General features: G+C 47.0%; 1 protein-coding gene across 1 annotated transcript; it reads right to left on the bottom strand. All coding sequences in view use genetic code 11, as the record gives it.

Moving 5' to 3' along the window:
• Positions 1-22,494, bottom strand: EGR_00420 (Homeobox protein homothorax; the record flags this gene model as incomplete). The annotated part of the gene is made up of 20 exons (XM_024489669.1): positions 1-671; positions 1,652-1,732; positions 2,629-2,687; positions 4,481-4,557; positions 4,898-5,043; positions 5,536-5,710; positions 6,017-6,244; positions 6,848-6,935; positions 7,312-7,565; positions 9,689-10,426; positions 11,103-11,153; positions 11,227-11,280; positions 13,612-13,798; positions 14,743-15,212; positions 15,751-15,901; positions 19,300-19,472; positions 21,587-21,895; positions 21,945-21,988; positions 22,250-22,347; positions 22,394-22,494. The coding sequence occupies 20 exons, from the start codon at positions 22,492-22,494 to the stop codon at positions 1-3; spliced, it is 4,155 nt and encodes a 1,384-aa protein (XP_024355666.1).
• Between the last annotated feature and the right edge of the window lie 1,531 nt (positions 22,495-24,025).

The raw sequence follows: 24,025 nt of genomic DNA, 5'->3' as shown, positions 1-24,025 counted from the left end.
CTAATTTGCGTGAATATCCTGTTGCAGGGGCCCCGAGTCAGAGTGCTGATGGTGATGATGATGATGGTGATGATGCTGAGGCACAAAGGCCGCACCACCATCGCCACCAGCGCTGCTACTGCTACCACTACCACCGCCACGACCGCCACCAAAGGAACTGCTCTCATTGCTAGCAGTGGCATTATTATTGCTGTTAAGGCCACCGCTAAACGAAGTCTGCCGCCTGAGCTGCTGCCCCGATCCCGAAGATTGACCAGAAGTGGGACCAGGCTGTTGCTGTTGTTGCTGTTCTTGTCCACCGTAAAAGTTTCCATATCTACCAAGGAGTGAACCATTCTGTGTTGCTCGAAACTGGGTCGGTGGGGAGTAGCCAGAGGTGACCGGAGAGCTCCGAATCGAATTAACACTGGTAGATGGTTGGGGAGAGGGGACGGAGGTGAGAAAGGCACCCGCAGTAACCCCAGTGACTGGATGCCCTCCGGAGTAGCCTGAGTGGGAGGGGTATCGGTAAGGGCCATAGAAAGAAATGGAATCAACGCTGCCCCCGTTGCTTGCGGTACCTGGGAGGTCGGAACTTGAGGCGGTGGCCATGAGACTCCCCCCGTCCATCATACCGCCGCTTACTGCTGCTGCAGCCAATGCGGCATAAAGCCCCGAGTTTTGGGGAAACTCTGTAAACAAAAAATATTCCAATTTAGTAACCTTCCAAACACAATGAATATTAGTCAACTCGTCTTTCTCTACTTCCCCTTTTACTTCTTCTGAGACTATGGGTTCAGGTAAAGTTGAAAAACTTTGGCTGGACAAAGGCGGAGAAGAGTCTCAATGAATGGCTTTAAATCACTTTATCTCCTTTATGTTTTAAAGGCATCATATCATATCGTTTAGGTTCTTTGTATGGGGCAAAGATTTACAAAACCTTTCGATGGAGTTTAGGAACTCATTACTAACATATTGGTCTTTAAAATTGGCCAGTGCGAAGGTGATTTAAGTAATCATGTCTATCAGAATGTGTGGTGGCGTCTGCACAATTGATAAAAACGGTGGAGGAAGGAGCATGGAAGGTGCTTTTGTCGCGTAATGACACATGCATTTGTTCAGCCGACCAGGTGTTCAGTACCCCACTGAACGGGTCTCGAAAAGTAAATACCAGCTGCCAGACCCACCCAGCAATATATCAAAATAGAGACTGAGAGACGGGGAGCGAACAAACGAAAGAACGAGCTAGTGAATGAACGAACGTGCACGCTGTCATGCATGTTCTGTCTGGATAGAAGACATTAATTACGCCGGTCAACAGCACCACCACCACCGCCAAGAGTCGTATGAGATCAATTCTTGGTGTAAAACGGAGACTTGAAACATCTGTCAACTACAAACGCACCCCGAACGACAACCCTCGGAGAGACCGTGTCCAGGATGGCCTAGAGCTCTATGTAATTCTCCATTTCATTCATCTATTTCTCATGGTTGGATTCCAAATCTCATGGCAAGTTGAAGTGTTGGAATCTCGTCGAAGTAGATTTGGCTCAAGACGACGCAAACTCAACATCGCGAATCAACATCCAAACTGATCTCACTATGTGGTCATGTAAGCATCGCTCTGTGTAGGTGCTTTTAACAAATGACGTATAGGAGCAAGGTCACCAACCTGGATGGCCATAGGCGGCAAAGTGTTGATTATCCATGTAGGAGACACGACCAGAAGCGTCAGTAGAATAGCCAAGGGGACCTGAGATAAAAAATGGAAATTCTCTTGAAAATAAAAAGCCGCATACAAAAAGCCACTAGATCAGTGCTTGTAGTAACGATTTTCATTAAATAGTACTGAAAAGGGAAACAAATATTTAGGCTATTAAAATGGTTTTTGCATCTATTCAAGTGGTTCCTCATTTGCAAAGCATTAAAAATCCGACTGGATTCACTTTTTGAGGTAAGTAGTCAAAACCAAGTTCCGTTAAACTGCAAACTGGAGGCGGGGCATGATGTCATTTAGTTAAAATTGTCTGAAATTTTTTTTGGCAAACATTGGCGGGTGTTGGGTAGGGAACTCTTCCGTCGTGCCTGACAGCCAGCCGGCTAGCTCCCTGTCGCCAAATTAAGCCATAAGTTTACCGCCAGCAGAAAACATTCATGCATTCAAACTGTTCATTCATTACACAAAAGATTGAGACAATTTTCTGCTGCCTGAGATACTATGGTCCCATCTGCATTTTGCATTAGAGTAGTTGTACTACTGTGAATGCTACTGAAGTGGTTAATTAAGTAGCTTGGACCTTTCAGTCAATTAACTGCAAGAAAATACAGAAGCCAATGATGATTTTGACAACAATTTTTATATATGGTTTCCAAATTTGAATCATCATGAATAAACATGTTACTAACAGAAAGTTTATTTATGAACGTACACTACAAGTGCCCCACTCCTCGCCTTCACATAAACATTTCTGTCTTTTATCGTGGCTGGAACTGCCTTTGCAAGCCTAACGGGCAAAAATTATCAACATTTGCCCATTCCAACACCACCGTTTGTTTACATCATAAGGAGGGGTGAAGTCATCCCACAAGACCCAGATTTTGCGCCTAAGGATCGAGAAAGGTGTTTGGGCCGATGGCTCCGCTACTTACCCGATCGGTTGGATTGATCAATCATCGGTTGGACAATTCGTCTTCTCGCGTTAATAAACCTAAAATACAAAAGAGCGCCACTTAAAATAATGAAAATAGTGATCCACATTCATCCGATACTATGCCATGAGGGTAAACGAGTTTAACACGATACTGGTTCGCGATCTCCACGACTTACTCAACAATTATAACGAATCACGTCACTTGAGTGATCGTCCCAAAAATTAAGACACACACATATCTACCATTCAAACATAAAACAGTATTTAGTAATAAAGTGAAAAGAATCAGAATGAGTATGAGCATCCATAGCAGCAGTGGCAGTGCCAATTGACGAATGAAGGAACTCCCAAGCACATTTTCAAGACAGACTAAATTAACAGCGAGCAGAAAAATAGTCGGCGGGGGAAAATTAATTTGCACGCGCATTCAGTTCACCTCCACCACCACCCCTACCCTTGCACCTCTTGACTTCCTCCTCATCTCCTCTCCGCCCTCCTCCATTCTGTCCTGAGGCATGGAGTTAATGAATGTGATCCTCCTCTCCCTCCCATCCTCTTCTCTTCTTCGACCTCTACTTTCTGCTGCTGCTGCTGCCTGTAGCAGCATCCACCCCCTACTGCCACCCTCCATTGCCATGCCTCCACATGACAGCTGACAGCACGTAGGCACGAGAGGATCCGGAGTGCTACCCCAAGCTGCTATAGTTACTGTCACAGGATGATGACAATGATGGCACTCGTGATGCATCTGCAACTGCAATCACAATTTGTGACACGGGGAGAGGGTTGAGGAGGGGGAGAGAATTGTGATTTCCGCTGCTCTGCCCGCGATAAAATCTTGATCGATGAGGAGACCACGCAGTGAGGACCGAAAAGAGGAGATGGGGTGTCGCGATGACAGAGGGCAACAAAGAGGAAAGCGTCTCTCCCTTCCTTACTCTATCTCAATGCCCCTCTCCTGCTTTTTCTGTGCGTATGTGCGTGTGTGGATGGGGTTGACAGAAGGCAGCTGTCTACTCTGAATAGGCCCCGAAAGCAATTCAGGAAGAGGTTAATGATTGCATTTCTGGTAGAAAAAAAAATAATAAGGTGTGTTTCTACATTGACTACTGGAAGTTTATCGAAATGCGGTAAATACAAATACTAAGCCAAAGTGGGATATCACTCCCCTTAAATGCCAGGCAGAAAAGTTAATATGATTGACATTTAAGGCTAACCAGTTCCGGCGTTTTTATTGTTCCCGAATGAAGCACAAGTAAAAGTTAAGATTATTCTCGAATTGGAGTTTCGTCGTGGAACAAGCCTGGACTCATACTACTTTGGCTTACTCTTACGTTTTGACTACTTTAACCTTAGAAATTAATCAGTTATGAGGTCAAAATTGGCACTAAAATGGGCAATAGTGCTCTCAGAATTTAAGCATGAAATAACGGGAAGGTTCAGTAAGGTCGGGGTCAAGAAGTCCGACCAATTAAGAAACCTCACCTTTAAGAAGGCTATAAGCACAGAAGATTTACTAATTCAAACCGTCAAAAGGGCTACTTCGTGCTAATCGTGCACATGTGGCACGTCTTCAGCCGTCAGATTTGCGTTGGCAATGCCACTACCATGTCACATCATGCAGCAAATCAATCACTGTTGTTGTCGTTGTCGGCTATGGAGACACATAAACTTTGATTGCACCAACGTAATACATCAAAGAGGCTCAGGCATTTCACACTTCACTCATGCGACACCTGCTGAAGTGTGTGCGTGTGTGCAACTTTGTGCTCAGCGCTCCACTTTCTTACAATCTTATTTAACCACAAAAATCAAGTTAAAACGCTCATAACCTTAAAAGTGAGACTCACCAATTGTTGACCTGGAGAATAGTTAACCCTGTTTCCGAAGAAAGTTGTTTCTTCTGCTCTTCAGATGGATAAGGGTGCTAAAGGAAGGAAAAAGATAATAATGATCGCTGGGACTACGTCTAAGTGCGATTCGGGAACATCCTAAGCATTAACACATTCGCCGAAAAGGGGCTCAGAAGTGAAACGAGTACCACCGGGTTCTGATGTTTTTTCGCCCCACCTTGACAAATATATTAAAGCATGTAATTCTGGTTAGACTAATAGAAACAATATACTTGTTTGATTGTTTTTAACTCAGCCCATTTGTTATTGATGCAATTTCGTGCAATCAGCTATCATAAACTGCTAGAGAACCGCGTCACACATATGCGACGCCGGTCACAGTTTTTACCGACTTCGCGGTATCTATAAACTCACGGACAGATGCTGGAACAACCACGCTCTCATAATGTTGGTTGCAGCTTTGGGGAAAATGCCTCGTTTTTTCTGCCTCTTTGTAGATTTTTCATCATCAAAGTCGTCAAGATTCTCCCCCGACTCCACAGACTTGGCGAATCCATCACCTGACAAAAAAAAACAACTACATTATTTCGTATTCTTCTTATAAACATATTTTTGAGTCCTTTACCAGAATAATACAGGTACCCCTGGGACGACTGCATTGCCGCCCTAATCACACCACTTTCTCAAGAAAAATAACCTACGTTTCAGACTTAAAAGCACCTAAGGGCAAAACAATAACACACACTGCCACACACACGCCTAGGTTACAAAGAATGTCCCCACTGTCTGCAATTTTTAATTTGCCATCAGTTGCTAAGGTTATATAGGCCCCTAGAGCCACGGAAAAAAGCGTGCTTACTATCCTCGCAATCAACCGACCGTCAATCTTTCTGCCTGCTAACAATTTGGAGGAAAAAAAATCCATAAACCAAACGGAAGACATGTGATCTCCTGCACCACGTACAAAGCACACAGGCGTTGCATGATAAAGAATTACCACCTTAGGGCTTTGAAAAAGCTCCGCTCGCGAAATACATACCGATGATGCCTACTTTGCTTTTGAAGGTAAGAATCGCTAAACCCCAAAGTCGATAGACCCCAATCCTCACAATGGCAGCAGAGGATTGCCTCAATGTGACTGGAATTTGAATAAGGGCCAGACAGTATAATAAAGTAAAAGGGCGGTGGATTAGAGAAATCATGCAAAAGGTAGGTGTGTCCCTTCTCCTAATACAGGAAAAAAAAAACACCTTCATTTTCTTCCCCATTTTAATCTTTGTGTTTGCACAGACGCAAGCTTGCCCTCTACACGCTTGTCAGAGAGGCGTCATCAATTACTCTCCCCTTGGTACACGCGCGCCCACACGGACACACACATGAGGCTGCACGTTTATCGCTTCTTGCTGCTGTACTCCTTCCATCTCGCGCCTATGCCGGTGCTGTGAACATCCATTCGTTCGTTTGTTGGCTCGTTTGCTTGTTCGCCATTTCGCTTTCTCTCTCAATTAATCATGAATCGGGTGCAAATTCCACCAACAGACGCGCGTGCACGCACACACCACCAGTAGCAGCGGTGGGAATATTACACACGAGAAATTTCACCGACGCTTCTGCCCATTTACTCTTGTCCACCACCACAACCGCCATCACCGTCGCCGTAGCAGTAGCGGCAGCAGCAGAAGCACCAGGAGCAGCAGTGGTAGTGCTACTGTCGGTGGCCGAGGTTGCGCTCTCGGCCACTGCCTTAATCTTTGCAATAGTCTACCGCCTTTGTAGACGGGGGTCTCGACCTTCGATTTCTAGTTATAGAAGTCGTCTACCTGGAAGTTCGACTAAGTATGGCAAACCACTGACACTCGAAAATCGTTCAACCACTGTGTTTGAGCTCAAACGTTGACCTGTGTCGACAGCTGTTCCAGGTAAGGTAACCTATAGCAGCTTAGCATAGGAAAACTCGTTAACATTAAGTCATTCTCAGATATTTTTACTATGATTATTTAGCCGAAATGGAAAAACTTGCTTTAACTCCACATGCCACACTTAAGTTACTGATGAATTAAAGAATGACTGAAAAGACGGCAAAACTCAACTCGCGCATTCCCTTTGAAGGAGTAGCCAGTTGACCGGAGGGTAAAACACCTCCAAACCCATTAAAGGAAAACGTGCGTGTGCATTTTACAAATGGAGTAGAAAGTTTTTGGCTGCAAACCTTGTCAAGAGAAGTGTGTGGGGAGGAGAGGGTGGAAGGCAATGCGTGGGCACGTGGCGAGTATTTATTGATTGGTGGATACCCAAAACACAAAAGGAGAGAGAGAGGAAGGAAGGTACTGAGGGAAGACTTAACTCGCTGACCGAATGAATTACCTTTGGTCTGCGTGTACGCTTATGTACGCCCCATGATGAAACCGATCCGACGATTGCCGCCGCTATGGTAGCACTAGCAGTCGTATTGCTAATTAAAAACGGAAATAGCGAAACCAAGACAGCGTGCAAACATGCACATCCACATGCCCGAACGTGACAACTGCCGCTACATCCTCTCTACTCCGTCAGGGCTCTGCTTAAGGGCTATTCTTAGTCGCGTCTGTGTATACAATTACAGCCGAAAACTCTGTTCGCAAACAGTTTTTCGCATATTTAACCATCGAAAGACCAATGACGATGAGAGATTTTTTCAAAGGAGGCAGGGACTACAAGGGACGAATTACCGCAGTATAAAAAGTGAATATCACAGATCCCTAATTAAACATTTGTAGAAGCCGAGGCAAACAAAGGGAGTTTGAATTGAGGAAAAAAGGAAAAGAAGCAAAAAAAGGGAAAGTGACTACCCACCAGTCTCACTGCCAACATCGTGAGGCCCGATGGAAGAGTGGTAGCGTGAGATGGAATTAGACGCACCTCCACCGCCACCATTGAGGTGCATGGAGGCAGCCATGAGTCCACTGTCAGAACGGGAGCGCACGCTGATCCCGCCCCGACTGCCACTCCTCGATCCGTCTGGGTTCGAGGGGCTGCCGTGGGTGGTGTCCTCAGTGTCCGAAGATTTTCGACTGCTACCACTGCCCGGTAGGGCCGGCGAGTGCTGTGTGCGACAAAGAATGAAAGCGTTTGCTAAGCCAGTGGTTCCCAACCATTTAAGGTGTTAGCATTTTTTTTTCAGGACCGAAGGGTTAACAGCATCATGACATACACAGGATGACACTTCTTCACTGCTACAGGCTGAGCGCTTGCCAACTTACGTGCTGCACTGTCGAACCCCCTAGGTAAGCTCCTACTCACCCTTACGCGATCCTGCCCACCTAACCCATCCATAAAGGTTCCCGGGACCTAGGTTGGGAACCACTGCTCTAACGACCCAAACCCACAGATTAAGCGCACACGCATAAGCAGAGACAAGAAGCAGAACAAAATGAAGCGTTCCATTGACCCCACCCACCTCCCACCGCCAGTACCTTGACCCGCAGAACTCGACCAAAACTAGTGACGCATTCTGCGAAAGGAGAGAGATAGAGGGAAGTGAGTCAAACGCATCCGGTGCAACGGAAAGGCACAGCGAAAGTGTGTGGACGCGGAAAGCGGAGCATATGCGACTAGTGAAAGCCGGACTTGCAAGCGTTTAAATACACATACACACACATACAAAGATGTCGTGATGTCCGCTATACCTTAGCGTTGCAGAGGGGCGGCCCGACAGTCGGTAGACAAATATTTATGGTCATTCTCTCCCCTCCTCTCTCCTCTTCCGTCGCTCATTCGCACTCGTTTGTGCGATAGCTCGAGCGGCTGCTAATAGCGTTTAAGCGGGACTGGTGATATATTGATGAGAGGTAATAATTCACGAAAAAATCGTCCCTGGTTCGCTCTCTCCCGCTCTCTCATGTACACACACACACACACACAACAGATGCGCGCCCAGGCATGTGTACGCACGCCCTGCACATGTGTGCAGGGGAAGACACCCATTAACACACACAAATGCGCGAAGGCGTCCACATATTTTTCTCTCGAACTTTCACTCTCACTTCTTTTTGGTCAGTCGCACACATTGCAGTTGCTGTTGTCGCTAGTGATGGCCATGGTGCCGTCTGTAACCAATGTATCGGCGTGCACATAAATACATATATTGTCAGGTTGTACCTTATTTCACCGTCCACGACAGCCCTGTTTGAACACGCTTCGCGCGCATCCGATGGAAGATTTTATCTCCTCTGTCATCTCCGCATGCATGACTGAGTCTTAACCACCCCTTTATCCACGGCTCGCGCGCTTTCGCCTTCTCTGGCTCCTCAAAAGTGAGTCAAGTGTTCAGGAAATGACACTTCTGCTCGCTTCGACAACACACAACATTTGTTTGTCCATGACATGACGCCTCTGCCAGAGAGGCACTCCGTTTGATTACTCATACGCGTATGCAAAGTGCTAAAGCAATGGGAGAAAGGGCAGCGGCGGGCAGTGTACCGTAAAAAATGAGCATACTATTACGCAGGTTGATTAAAGCGAAATTTCTGTGTGTTGTGCGGACGTGTGCGCGCACTTAAGCCAGCTTTGCTCTTGTAACATCAACCTAAGCCCGGGGATGAAAATAATGGGTTATTAGCGCAGTCAAGCTGACTTGCTGCCATTAATCCTATCAATTCGACTTTCCCTCCGCCTATAATTTACCCCCCCTCCCCCACCCCACTTCACCTCCTCCCCTCGAGGCAGGATTATCGCACTGAAGTTCACATTCCCCTCTACCAGCAAAGCCGGCCCGACATCCTTCCCACCCACCCACCTCTAAGCCTGTAAACTAGCAACGACTCAGATCTATAATGCCCGAAGAGTTGGAGGACCTAAGTGGATGGTGGATTTCAGGTTTGGTTTTAAAAAGTGCAGCCTATAAGCAGGACACCAAAAAAGGGAACATGCACTTAGTTAAAGGCAAGCACAAAAAAGTAGCAATACATAAGAAGCGGGAAAAAGTGAAAGGCATGCCAGCGGATTAAAATTTAGCATAAATGAGAGCCCTCCTAAGCGGACCTTAAATGAGAGACTGCTGCCGTTACCGCCAGTGAGAGAAAGAGGAAAAGACACGACTTGCCATTTATGATGAGATAGCTCTATATTGTATCATAATATTTTTTTCCGCCTGTGTGTATATGCATATATGTATAGAGTGACGTGCGCACATAGACACCTCTCTCACTCTCAGTTGCACGGATTTACCTTCAAGCCGAATTGCGTCGCTGCTGCTGCCGCTGCTGCCGCCGCCGCCGCTGCTGTAGCTGTCGAGACAGGATCGTTGACTCCAGCGGACGCACTGATCGACAGGCTGTCTCCCAAGTGGTGCTGCTGCTGTTGGTGGGGGTGGGAATGAGAGTGGTGGTGCGGATAGCTCCCCGCGCTCATTGGAATGTTTCCACCCCCGTTAGTACTTTTCCCACTCGCGGTATTGTATGTTGCTGCGTCGCGGTCACCACCAAAACCACCCGCAATTTGCTGTTGCTGCAACTGCTGCTCAGCTATGATTGACGTAGCGACATAGGCGGGGTTGGGCGGAGAGAGGACATCGGTGGTGGTGGGGAGAGACTGAAATGGAGGCCGTAGCTGGCCCATCATGGAGGCCTGATAAGCTACAGCAGCTGCTGCTGCAGCAGGACTTTCGAAAAAGGGATGACCGGTTTGGTCGGCGTAGCCTGGAGGGTACCGCCTTTGCGGGTCCTCCGAGTACATGGCAGCATAAGGGGAGGAGAAAGTGTCACTTGGTGGTGGATGGGGCTCCATCCCCGGGGGCAGGTAGGGAGGACGCATCTGACCATGCGATGCTGGAGGGGGACCTTGTGGACTGTTTGCTGACCCTGTTGAACCTGCGGACTCCCGATCCTCAACCATCAGGTCTGTTGGCATCCGGTTGCGCAAAAATGCGATGTACCGCTCGCAGAAGTTGTCACACAACTCGTGCACCTACAACCAATTAAGCAGATAAAAGTATTTGCATCGGCTGATCCCGCAATATTAAGCATTTGAACCTCACTATATAATGCTCCTTAGATAGAACCATAGCCTAAATTAGGTACAACATCCCGATCTGCGAATAAATCGTTTAACGGATATCGAATTTCTCTCCCAGTACAAGTAGAAGCAGAGGGCTGCTGCCGGTGAAAAATTTTCACCTGCAGGTTTATGGACAAGGACGTGTTAATTTCCGGAGTTAGAAGAGGGGAGGTAGTAGTATTAGTAGCAGACCCTCTCTGCCACTTTGTGATGTTTGGGCAGTTCCGGAATCGGCTTCCGTGACTACTGCTTCCGGTAGGAGCAGTCATAAAAGAACTCAACCATGTCACCTTGTGGCAGTTCTAACACCACCCTCTCGTTCTCTCCCACACACACCAATCCTCTTCCACCCTCTCCGCGCATGCGACTATGCTACTGTATGAATAAATTGACGAACTTTATTATGGGAGGAATTTCCGATTGTGATTTGATTTTGAGGTACAGGTGTATCATGTAAATCACACACTAAACCCACATGGAGCTAATAGGGAAACTAGATCCCTAAATCTGCCCATACATAACTCTTCCAAGTTTGGATGCAGCCAACAGGAACTAAGTCTCAACTTAGCTCAGCTATGACACCAACCTTTTCAATTTCGATGAGGTGAACCCGGAGCACCCGGATAGCTTGGATTATCTGTGAACCAAAATACAATATTAATGTGCATGGCTAAAAGTATCCATAGCAAATTTGGGAGACAACAACTTACCAAAGAATCGATTTCACTGTCTCCAGTCCGTGTTGACTTGTGACTTCGAGCGAACTAGAAAAGACCAAGGGAAGCATCACATTGAGAATACACAACCGACTGGGAATTGCAAATTACAGTAACTGAAGGGATTCATGTTAAGAGGCAGGTAAGTAGATGGGCAGATAGGCGGGTAACTAAAAATAGTGGTGACTCGGGAAACGAATGAGGCAGGAGGAGGACAAAGACTGATGAATGCCAAGCGAGAGTGGCACAATAACCTGTGCCCAAGCATAAACACGACAACCTGGCATTTAGTCACGGTTGAGAGACAGTGGCAAGGGCGAAGGGAGGCAGGGGTGGGGGATAAGGGCAGGAGAAGACCACGTCAGTAGCCTTTTCCTAGCCCTGTTTTTCCTTCCCAATGTTAGTCACTACTGCTACCAGATTGCACACGCACGCATCCACGCACACGTGCATTTCCATCAATCGGTGAATTGAGGGGCAAGGAGAGAGATATAAGGGATGGGGTATATGCATCGGCGTGTTGGGTTATAGGAGTGATTGACAAGGCACCTTGTTAAAAGAGGCTTTGAACAGGCACACGCACACACGCTGCGTAACACGTTGGCGACACGTACGCCCGGAAAGGCCCACCTTGAGGCTGTCCAATCAGCAGGATCGACCAGTGGGCTCTTCACGTGGTACTATTGATTTGTTGGGTGTCACAAATCACCCAACTTGATTGAAAGGTGTAGGCATGCACGGAGGCATAGGAAGTGGCAGGCGCAAAGACGCTTGCACACGTAAATAGCCATCAAGATCTAGTGCATGCATATGGGGGGAAAGTGTGCTAGTTCTTTAAGTGTCCATCACCACCGTGCGGAGTAAAGGGGAGATAAAATGCTGTAAGGGTTGCAAATTGTCTTCCCTCTTTCGAATCCCCATCAACCCTCCCACCCACCCTTGCACATGTTTTAGCGACATTGTAATTATATTTGGCTCGACCCAACCAAAATAGCTTCCGGTTCGTCGCCGTGCTGTCTGGATTCTGGGGAAACAATTGTGGAGCGGAAGTGTTTAGCGTAAAAACCTACAACCTTCTCACTTACATCTTTTCTATCGCCTTCTATTGCCTAATGTCCCAACATTACGCAGAAAAAGTGGCAATTAGACTAGCTCATTGTATAGCCCGATGGGGAGAGTCAATAATCGCAGAATTTGCATTTCGAAAATGGGACTTAAAGCACCCTGAGGGAGACGTGACCTCAAGTCGCACAGGCCTCGCCCTTTTGCCTGTTGAGTTGCACCCTCAAGGGAGAGAACTCGGCCCATATATCATCGGCGACAGGCGACGGCAATAAATTTCCCTTCGAATGGCGTGAGCTCGGCAAGTAGTGCGGGTTTGCTTGCGTGCGCGTCTGCATGCGTGTGAGCGAACGACCGAACGAGGGAGTGTAAAAGAGAATGGGTCTCGTATTTTATGAGAATTGAAAGAATGGACAAACCCACTCATAAAAAACAAGCATAGCTATAGCTACAGACAGCTAGGGTTGTCCTTCATCCTCCATTTTTATATGGTTAGCCATCTGCCTCTAAGCGCCAAGAAACTCGTCGGGACGATGGAGATCAGGTATTTCTGGGTGGTTTCACGCAATAAATTGGTCTCAAATTGTAGAAATAGCATCTCAAAATAGTTGTAGCTCGAATTATTGTGATACATGATTAACAACCGTTAGGTGAGTAATATAGCTCCCCTATTAATGCTACTGCCTAAAATGGGTAGATCTTGCAGTACTAGTCTAGAGGATTGACAATCCGCTTACTTGACGTATGCGCAAGATTCGCCAATCTGCCGTTTTGATGCCATAAAACGGAGGGCCAAATAGAGAAGCCAAATTATCTGTAGGACAAATCAATCGTGCTCCCATCCGTTTGAGTGAGGATGTCATACAAAATTTATCGCTTGCTCAAAGAGTGGCATCTCATGACACGCCCAGCTCTGGAGAGTATCATCGCTTTACTGCTTGCGTGGTATAATACATAACCCTCTGGCCTACGCCTCCTCCATATCGTAACGTTCTGGTTGGCCTGGTTCTATATCTGTACATCCCCGCTTACATACACACGAGGGCGGATTTGTGATGGCCATCGTTCCTGAAATTGGAATCGGCCTCATTCTCGGATCATGCCGGAAGCAGTGGTGGTGGTGATTGTTGGTGGCGGTTTTTGGAAGTCAGTATTACCAGAGTCCAGTCATAGTATGCTTACTTTATCCGACCGAATCATACACATGAGTAATTAGAAAAGTAAGGCACTATTAAAAACCTCCTTTCAGGAATCTGCGATAGTCGGACGGGTAAGCTGGCAACCATTGAAGGATAATAAAAACGAAGAATAACTCACGTTCTCCGCGAAGGCGAGGATATCGTTGTCAAAAGAGCCAGAGGACCAAACAGTCGGTTCGCCAGCGGACATCGGATTCTGCTGGAGACTGTCGGCCGACGTCCTCGAGTTATTCCTATCACGTGGAGTACATGTGGCCAGCTCGCATTTCTCGAAAATTAGCACCAGTAGGGGATAGAGCGGGTGGCTGTAGGGAAACGGAAGAGATGCATTTGACTACCAATGGACTAACCATTCGTAAAAAGGGTACAAGAGCTTTAAGCCAACCCTCCAAACATAGAGCGGACCTAGTTTCAATGGTGTGATTCATGGAGGATAGAGAGGAGTACAAAATCGGTGGCTGTGTGGTACGGGGAGCATGACAGATGCTCCCTTACCCCAAAGACGAACCAAATTTGGTCCGGCTGGCGAGAAAGTGGGACATTAGCCGGCCACTGGCCTGCCTGCCTGCCTGCCTCTGTGATGGTTTTACCTCTGGCGACGGCCCCAGCATCCAGCTCCTGTGTTGTGGTGACTATGTGCTAACGCAAATAGGCACGCATCCACACAAACACAAGCGCATTAGTTCTCCTTTATTCGGCGGGATGAGTCACTAAGATAAGGCGACCATGACGGTGGTAGCCGTCTCTTCCTCCATCTCTTCTGCTTCCTACTTCCATGCTTGCATGCGTGATGTATAATATGCATCCAAACCGGGCTTGAACCGTATCCAGGCTCTGGAATTATCGAGTCTACGATAGATGGGGGCTTTTAACCCAATCACCCCTTGGGCAATCGATGCAAAGACGAGGTAAGGTGATAGGTGATGCATACTTGTTGTCAGCACATCGCCATTATCTCAGCACCGCTACCCCGCAAAGAGAGATGAGAGCTGGAGGACTTCATATTTTGGTATGATGAGTCAGGCCTGGGCTCTGATAAAATCAACTACCTATCACGGTAGGCAGGTAGTAAGCAGGCAAGCAAGCAAGCCTAACCGCAAACCCCATCTAGGTGGAGGGGCTTAGAGAACAGAGCTTTCCTCGCCTTTGCTGCATAAGGTCCCCACTAAATCTTAGACCCAAAGATATTAGTCTAGATGAACGAAAAACAAGACTGTCCTGCCTTGATTACATCAGAATAGACACTTACTCATAGATGGCCTGCTGTGATGCAGCCAAAGGCGGTGGGGCGTAGGATTGGTCGGCAAATTGTTGACCTCGGGCATGTTGCTGCATAGAATGGGACATCCTAGGGTCCACCACCCGACCTTGACCGGTGGGAGTAGGAGGCCGGTTGCCCGTGAGGGAATAAGAGGGGGTTCTGGGAGAGTACAAGGTAGGGGGTTGGGGCTGGGGGGTGGAGGGGGTAGTGGAAGCGTCAGCGGGAAAAGGGGCGGGTGGGGGCTGAAGGAGGGGATCTGTCGACCTTGAGGTTGGATAGCTAGCGCTGCCATGGTGTCTCGTGGATGTGGATACATCATTTGCAGAGCTGCTGGGTGGAGTTGAGGTGGAACTCTCACTGGCACTGTTAAAGTGCTGTTGCGACGTTTGTTGAGACTGCTGTTGCTGCTGCGACTCGTCAGGTGGAATCAGATGAGCAGTGTCCGCGGGGGGGGTGTTCTAAAGAGGTAAGAATCAATTGGACGCTAGTAGAGGCAGTTAGATACACATAAATGGGTAAACTTTAAAAGAAAGGGGATAACATGCACCCAGTTTATGAGAGTCGGTACTATGGAGCCTTGCAAAAAGGCCCTACGCTACGAAATGCACGTATGCGCACGCACATGGAATGCTGTTACACGGAGTGCCTCTGTGCGTATGCACACAAGCACGCACTAGTGTTTGATCTGACCTTTTCCCGTTGTACATTAGAGAGACTGCCGGATGAAAGCTGGTGCCAGAGCTTTTTTTACCCTCTGCACCCAGAGTTTACACGCCAAACTTACTTTGCAGGTCAGCAGGATCAAACACTCGCGCACTGGCGTGTCCCTAATACTTGGATAAGTATCTTCGACTCCCATGGTAAACTACGGAACTGAAAAAGTTTGACGGATATCTTAAGGCCAGTTTTCGAAAGTTAGCAGCTGGCAGAGGGGATGGATGGATGTTAGTGAATTGGTGCAGATTACGAGCTGCTGACACTGACTACCAAGCGCACAGAGGGCAAAGTAGGGTGAGGAAGGGAGATTCGAAAGTAGAGATAGATGAATCGGTACCTTCCATTTGGAACGCCGAAAGCAGGACAGGAGGAGGCGAAACGACCGGTGACGTTTGCTCGCAGACCGCACGTGTGAGCGCGCGCACCACTCCTGATTGGTGCATCATGCAGCGCGCACTCACTTCCGCACGTGACCGGCACGTGAGCGCGTTTTTTAACTGTACTCACAACAGTCGTGATTTGATTTTATGGAGGAGATGGAGTCCGAGGGGTGCAGAGTTATGACTGACGCGAGTGACAGGACCGGTGTAATTACTATCGCAAGAACAACCGACTGACCCACTTCACTCTAAGAGGACTACCTCCCCACCAATGCTCGATAATTAGTACTATGCCTATTTACATGCCCTATGTCCATGTATGGTTGTAATATCTACTGTGACCATGCTCTATTTCAGTAACTGTGCTATAAATTTATTAAGCAGAAGCTGTACGTGGACCGTGATCACCTTCTGGACTCGGAAGAGATAAGGAGACTTTGCAATTGAAAACCAGCCACACCAATCTCAATTCATCAAACAAATGGCTGACGAGTAGGGACACAACAATCCACTCAACAGAGCAGACCCAGTAAATCTAATTGTTTGGAGTCCATTTCTGAGATCAAAAAATATGCCATAGAGGGAGCGAGTAATTGTATAGTATGTCCGGTTTCTCGATCGCCTCCTCTTCCTCCTCTGCCTAACGGCTCAAACGGACATTATTTTAAAGGCGAGCGCGAGGAGTCGAGGCTACACAGCCAGCAGAGCGATAACAAACAGAGGGCCCTACAGAAAAAAGGTACTCTTGTCAGAGAAGAGAGTCAACTACATACATGTGCATGGACCCGAATCTAGGGCTAGCGGAGGTACGTGCTAAGGTGGGACGCTCAAACAAAGGATCAATTGCTCTCATTTCAAAGTAACATTCTCAGTCCATGTTAAGCGTTCACCGAGCTCTGTGCCTTGTCAGCCTAATTATGGTCGGGAGCTTGCGGACAGAGGTAGATGCGCACCCTTCTGTTACCCATGAACTCCGTAAGGCCTCCTAAGGACTGCCGTCTCGTCCTAGGGCTTCTAAACACTCATCCACAACATAAACTCAGGGACAGATCAACTGCTTATTTGTAAGCCATCTTTTTCTAATCCAACGAGCATGTACATGTTTGTGCATGTGGCGTTTTTGCAATAACGGGCTACCCATCCTCCGATCTAAGGTCAAATAAAACCATAGGGCATCCTGCGCAATGCAAAGTCGATAGGGATCAATCTTTTTTTCCTCCTCGGCTCCTGATTTAAGTTTCTTTTAATTTTTTTACATCACACTCAGGGAAAGAGTCACGTAGAGGTTTCTTTTAGCCCAACTCCGTTGGGAAATGATTTAAACAAAATGGGATTAGTTAGCCGGGTGAGAGAGGGAGGAGGATTTGTAAACACCTCCGGTGGCATTTCACCCGCGCTCTGAAAGTTCTTCCTAGCCCCCGCCCCAATCGTGTGCCCCGGTGGTGGCAGGGCTTGTGAGACAGTGTGTGCGTGTGTGTGACTAAGCTTTTGAAACGAATAGGTCAAGTGTGTGTGCTGACTAAAAATGCGTTATCTTCCGACAACTTTAATGCAACTCGGACATTGCGCAGCGTGGCATTTTTCCCATCTCCTTGCTCCAGCGTTTCCCGACGACAGAGCTCCAAGACAGTGGACCAGAACAATGGTCAAGTCGGTCAAAAGTATGCCATGTTTCAACCTTAGGGACTGAAAATGACTACCCCAACCCTCGAGGGACAATTACCAGATTTCCTCTTGAATGAATTGCTGAGCGCTAATACCCTGGATCAGGATAAGGCACGAATTCAGGAACCAACTATTTGTGATAAGCCAAAATAAGTATAAGTGCTATCTTTGCGGAAAAGGTAAAAAAATTCTTAGAGGAACGCATACTATTTTGCCTATAATAGCTGAATCAAACAAAAATCAAAACTTAAAAGGATGGCTCAGAACGCCTGCATCTTTGAAGGGTAACATACGTGAATCAAGGGGCTGCGATGGGAAAATGGACCTTGAAGGCCTTATATGGGAGTCGGAGAAGTAGTCCCTGCTATCAGAAGGGAAACAGAAGCACAATTCGGGCTGATCGTAGCGCGTCTTCCAAAAGCTCACTCGGTCTTAACGCGCTCCCAATGTGTCGATAAGCAGTGGCATATTAGCACTCACCATTCTGTCATAAAACCGAAAAAAAGATTGCGCTCTCCATTTGATAGCTCATGTGAGGAGTACAGTCATCACAGTCCCTGAATGAGTGCAGGATAATCGCCGCCTATAAATTTGTCGATTTGCGGGTTTTAAAGAACTCACGGCGTCACGTTGAACCCGACTCCAGTAAAGCTCTATGACTAAGGACTAGAAGTCAAGAGGATGATACAAAGACGCGTCTTTGCGATCAAAAAGCGCCAGGAATGCCTCAGTGAATAAGAAAATTGTTTATCTGCCACATATTGCTCGTGTGATTGATAAGACTATCACCGTTTTTCGAGGAAGTCAACTTGTAAATTTCATTTGCGAGTGAGTAGCAGTTTCCTGTGCAAAAATTACGCTGTAATTTTCTGGGACTCAAACATGCACGCAAAAAATTATAATATTCCCTCTTTTTGAGTGAAGGCAAAATATTAGTGGATACCTCAGTACCAAACAAGCTTCTCGAATAGCAAATTTTCGGCGAATTCTGAACCTCCTACTCTCAATACCCATAGACTGAATGGAAGACGGATTAGAGTGGAAACAACAAACCTCTCCTACTATGTGAACGAGCGTCCTTTTGTGTACACATACAAACGCAGACAGGCGGAAGCGCAACCTACACATGACGGATTAATTATCGATCAAACGGGAGCAGCAGAAGCATCAGCAACAGCAGAAATGGAGGGAATGAGACAGAGGGGTAGCAACCAAGGGAGACGCATGTTGACGGGGTGGTGTGTAATATTGGAATGAGGTGTCCTTAGAAGACGCGCTTGCCTAACTCGGCCGGCCGATTGGTCGGTCGGTCAGTGAACGGAGCATGGCATGGCTATGCAGCACCAAAATATGGGTGGCTCTTCGAGAGCATGATGACCACACACACGCACTCAAGGGTTCACACAGGAAGATGAAATACAAACCCCAATCACAGCTGCACACACACGGGGACGCACCAAATAAGTCACAAAGACGTAGTAGACTCACTGGGGTCTGTGCAACTTGATGATTGCAAACAAATTTCTCGTGGAGTTGAGCCTCACTGCTGGACACAGGCACATACGAAAATGAGTGTTCGACTCTATCGCACCTAACGACGCACACTCGGGGCTAGTGATTTATGCCCCGAGTTTGTTTTAAAACAAATAAAAATCTCGGGAATTGCTTCAGAGGTAGGGCGAAGATGAAGCCTCAAAGTTGGGCGCGCACGCGCGCGCACGTTTTGTGTCTGGACTCATTTAGGCCAAGATTAAGATGGAGGACGATGTGCTTATGTGTTTACTCATTGTCTAGACATGTTAACTTATCAGTGAGGGTAGGACAGAGGATGGGATAGGAATGGTCGAGGGCCCCAGCATAGAGCACTGAATCATTGCCGTCGCATCGGTGGTGCGTATTGACAAACTCACGTGCGCATACCTCCCAAACTGTGGCAGTGCCTACAATCAGAGTGCCCTCGAGGGACAAATTTGTCAGAGCCGAGGGGCATAAAGTTTAATTGTGAATAAAAAACTACCCAAGGACTTTGCTGACAAGGTCGAAAATCGGCGTGTTTAGCATACACAGAAGGGCAGGTTGATGACTATGAGGAGCACAGGTTCGTTTAAAAAAAAGCAAGATATGCACTTGAGCAGGCGTACCGTCTGCAATTTTAACACTTTGTGGGGGATTTTTAATGCGTTTTAGAGTAGGAAACTTATCCAGTTAAGACTCTGGGTTGAAAATGCTATCCTTTAAAGACCATAAAATAGTTCATTACTTTTTTAAATGAGAGACCTCCATTTTAGAATTGGTGGAGGAAAGTACTACAGTTATTGTGGTCATGGCTGTATTCAATGGTAAATAACAACGTCAACTCAAAAAGCTCATAAACATGACTTGAGAAATAGTTTTGATAATTTGGAAGAAAACGAAGTGAGGCTATTGACTCCAAAAAAAAATCTCAAGAGAAACAGGTGTGATGGCTCGGTCGGTAATGCGAAGCACCTGAGTCCCAAATCAAGACAATGGGCCAGACGTTACACATATTAAAGAAATGGGCTACCTAGGCAAGGGAGAGTGAGTGTTAGGAAGTGGGGGCACTATATCCACCAGCTAACATGCAGAACCATTGATCTCTTTACTCAGTGGCTACTTCCTATTACGAGGATGAGATAATCCAACCCATTAATGCAGCCGTTTCCACTCCTCGGAGGTGCGTGTCAAGTGTCAAAGGGAAATTAGTCACTTATTTTGACAATTTACAATGCCACTGACGGAGAAATACATGACGTCTAACTGCTCGAGCAAACTGTTATCAACTAAAAGGCAGATGATGTCAGGCGTTTGAGAGATGAGGTTAAACATTCACTCTATTGTCCAACGAACTTGGAGAAATCAGTCAGCGTGTGGGCATGGTGGAGGGACAAAAAGCCAGACACGAAATGGGAGGGGAAAAAGCCTTCTGCGGTAGTAGCAGTAATAAATTCATGTGGATGAGAGAGAGAGAGAATGTGTACATATGCGTGACAGGAGGACTAGCTGGAAACGGCCGACAAAACATCAGCCCCTCTTCAAATCGGCCAACTGCGTAGCAGCAGTGGCAGCAGCACGATGATCAACAAAATACGCTAATCAAACTATCAACTTGTGCCACTGACAGAGGAGAGTCGTAGCAGTCTCCTCTCCCTTCGCGACTGCTACTCTGAAGTGTCGTTCCACTGACCTAGTGATGATTTAAGATGTGAACCGATCGCACGAATCATGGGTATATTCCGTTTCTTTCCGGTGAGTTTGGTCCAGTGCACTAATGGGAGGGACTCTCGTTAGCTTAGCACGTCCATCTACCGCTTTCTTGCTCCCTCTCTCTCGGAAGCCGACTGGTAGAACAAAGGCCCATAAATTTTCCCCACGGACTCGCATGGCTATCCGCTAGCTAGGCTCTGCCCCAAACCGCAAACGCGTTTGTACTACGTAGAGGACTCAAGTCTTTAAAAATCGTAAACACAGAAAACCTTAAGTGGAACAGTAAATCACTGCTATGCCAGATTGAAGTAATGCCAACGCAAGTGAAGTGCAGCACAAAGTCATGAGGTGAAGGAATTATCACAAGGAAATACCACTGACGTAAGCGTGTGATATGATTGCATGAACGGTAGCGAAATGATTAATATCACCGAAAGTATGCGACCCCGAAAGGCAAGGAGGGGATATCACTGACCCAATGGAGGAGAGGGGTGAAACAACGACTGTTCCCCATCATTCAATAGCAATTGGGGTCTTAGTTCAATATTCACCCCCCTAGCATCTACTTGGGCTAAAGGCCTACGCAGGAACGAAGTTTGCCCTTTCAGTGAGGCCATTACGTGTACTTCGTGTCTGTAGACAGCGTGCGCAAGCGTGCAGCAATCATTTTTCCATCATTTAAACTTTACTCTCCCTTCCTAAAAACACAATCCCCGCCATCCCAGCTAAGCGGTTTTGTGCAAAATTAAATCAAGTAGGCAAAAAAACCAAAGGCTCCAGCTGTGTGCGACAGGGAACTTAAACGAAACACTTGGCTACAGGTTTTTAAAAAAGGAGGCACGTACCTCGGGGCCTTGGGAATTGTCCATGTTCCCATTATTACTAGAACCGCCCGAACCTCCACCTGCGCTCCCCATTGATTCCGGCATGTTTGGGCAATAGCCGTTTTCGTAGCTGTTGCAGTCCGTATAGGTAGTCGAGGAAACTGGCAAAGGGAAGAGAGAGAGCGGTTTTGAAGGTTTATTGATGACCGTTGCAGCGGAGTCGATAACTAGGAATTGGTAAACATGTAAATCAATCACGCGACAATTGTCTCCCTCGCCTCGCTCGCTCTTCGCCTGACAAGGATATCCACAGTGCGATCTCGCTTCGACCTGTCAAACAGACGCGCGTGTACACAGACACATGCACACACACACACACGAAGAGAAGTTGACGACGAAGACCAAGACAACGACGTCGGCCAGCTGTCAAAAGCGCAAACTATCACACACACACACCCGCGTTGATAGATGACTTGCGCTGAAGTGATGCGCCCGCGTATGCGTGTGTATGTGTCTACTACTGGTCAAGCAGCATTTGTCAAAACCCCGCGTGCGTACGCATACGTGCGTATGTGCATGCAACCAAGAAGGAAAGTCGTGCACACACACACAGCCAGGGTGTAGACAGGGCTGTCTGACACGCACACACACTGACGCACATCCATCAAGCGTGTGCATGCACACCTTGCAGCTGTGTTGCGGCCGATCCACCAATGGTGGACCAACAGACTACTATACTGTGCGCTGATTGGCTCGCGCCGTCTACACCAATAAGGACATGCCTGCACGCGGTAGAAGCGTAACGTTCACACACACATCCGCACGCACAGACGCACGCTTTTCTTTCTCACTCCCGCGCTTTTTACCCTCTTCTGCTGTCTCGATTCTTCTTCCTCCACGCGAACGTACACACGCACCCACATGGCCATACACACACCTCACACGTCTCTTCCTGTCTCGCCCTCTTTTTTGCGAGTAGGTGCGTGTGCGTGTGGACGTGCTGCCACCCGTATGCCACGCACTTGCACTGCGTTGAAGTGCACGGACAAGTTTGTCTGAGTATGTGCACGTCAGCGAGTTTGACATGTGAGGAGGAAGATGTTGCAGAGTCAACAATCTCGGCGGTAGTCTCGCTCGACTCCCATCATTTTCTGTGGCAATCTAAAATACACTGGCATTTCCAATTTTTCCAGTACATTGCATCACTTCAGTAATTTGTTTAAATCCCTGCATGGATCTGGAAAATACAGAGCTGCGTAAACTTTAAGACAAAACCATGTAAAAGGGAGTCTGAACCAGTCTAAATGAAGAGTGGGGAATGATTGAAGGTACCTACGAGTTGTCAAAAAAGAATTAGTTTTGTCCCTTAAAAAGAAGGACTTTCCCGAAAAATATATGCAAATAGCATTTTGACTAAAAAAGAGTCGGGTTGTTCGAGTGGGTGCAGTGACTATCTGCAGGACTGAAGTACGGGCACTTTAGCTTGCTAAAAGGAGAATTATTTCTAAATTTCTACAAAAATTAGCCAGGTTTTGTTTGAAGACAAAGCTATCAGTGTCAAGTTTGGCTCATGAAGGCTAATAGGCCGGGAGTCAGTGCATGGATATAATATTCATAAGGAGAGCAAAACGTACGTTAACACCTTTTTAAGCGGAGACAGTACATCTAGCTTCGCCTCGGTGACAGAACTGTGCTTGTGTAGTGGAGATCTCTGATCTCCAAACAACCTGACTACGGCTAGCTCTGGAACTTGGTTTAACAAGGAAAGTAGAGCGATTCACCGCCAACTTTCAAGGCCATGCTCGAACATGAGGCCGCATGGTAAAAATGGCGTCGAAGGCTTAAAAAAGCCAGAGGGACTCTAGAAACAAAGCTAAGGTGTGGTCAAAGCATCAATTCGTCCAAAAAGCGGCACCGATAAAAAGGAAGAAGAAATTAAAGTTTCGCTCGAGCTGGTGTGTCAGGTAGTCTAAAACATCTATGTAAAAACACCGGAGGAGGCCGTGTGTCAGTAACTCGTCTTGTGTGTGTGTGTGCGGCTGTGTGATGAGAGAGGACAAAAAAGGCCGCAGGCGTGCCGTGGCGGCAGTTTCGAAAATTGACAAGTGACGGCTTTGTTGTTGTGGCTTCGTCCCCTGCGATGAAGTAGCACTAAACAAATGGGAGGTGGTTGAGTAAACAATTGTTGGGAGCTTCGTTTTTTGACCCTCACCTATCAAGATAAACTTCTGGTGTCTCAGCGCCACAAGTGTAAGTGATGGATATAAAATCCAGAGCAGGCAGAAACGAACACCGCAAGCTGATTACATTTACAAATAACCGAGTTGACTACGAAACGCATTCTTAAGGTCAAAAAATAGTTTTTAAATAGTTGAAAATAGACATTAAAAATCACTTAAAATTCTACTAAAGGTAGGATAACCCGAGGAGGCAAACTTCTCGTCGTATTGGTCATGAAAC

Source organism: Echinococcus granulosus (genome assembly GCF_000524195.1).
Source record: "Echinococcus granulosus chromosome Unknown EG_S00002, whole genome shotgun sequence".
Classification (NCBI taxonomy): Eukaryota; Metazoa; Platyhelminthes; class Cestoda; order Cyclophyllidea; family Taeniidae; genus Echinococcus; species Echinococcus granulosus.
The sequence above is the reverse complement of the archived record's forward strand: the minus strand, read 5'-3'. Positions and strand labels throughout refer to the sequence as shown.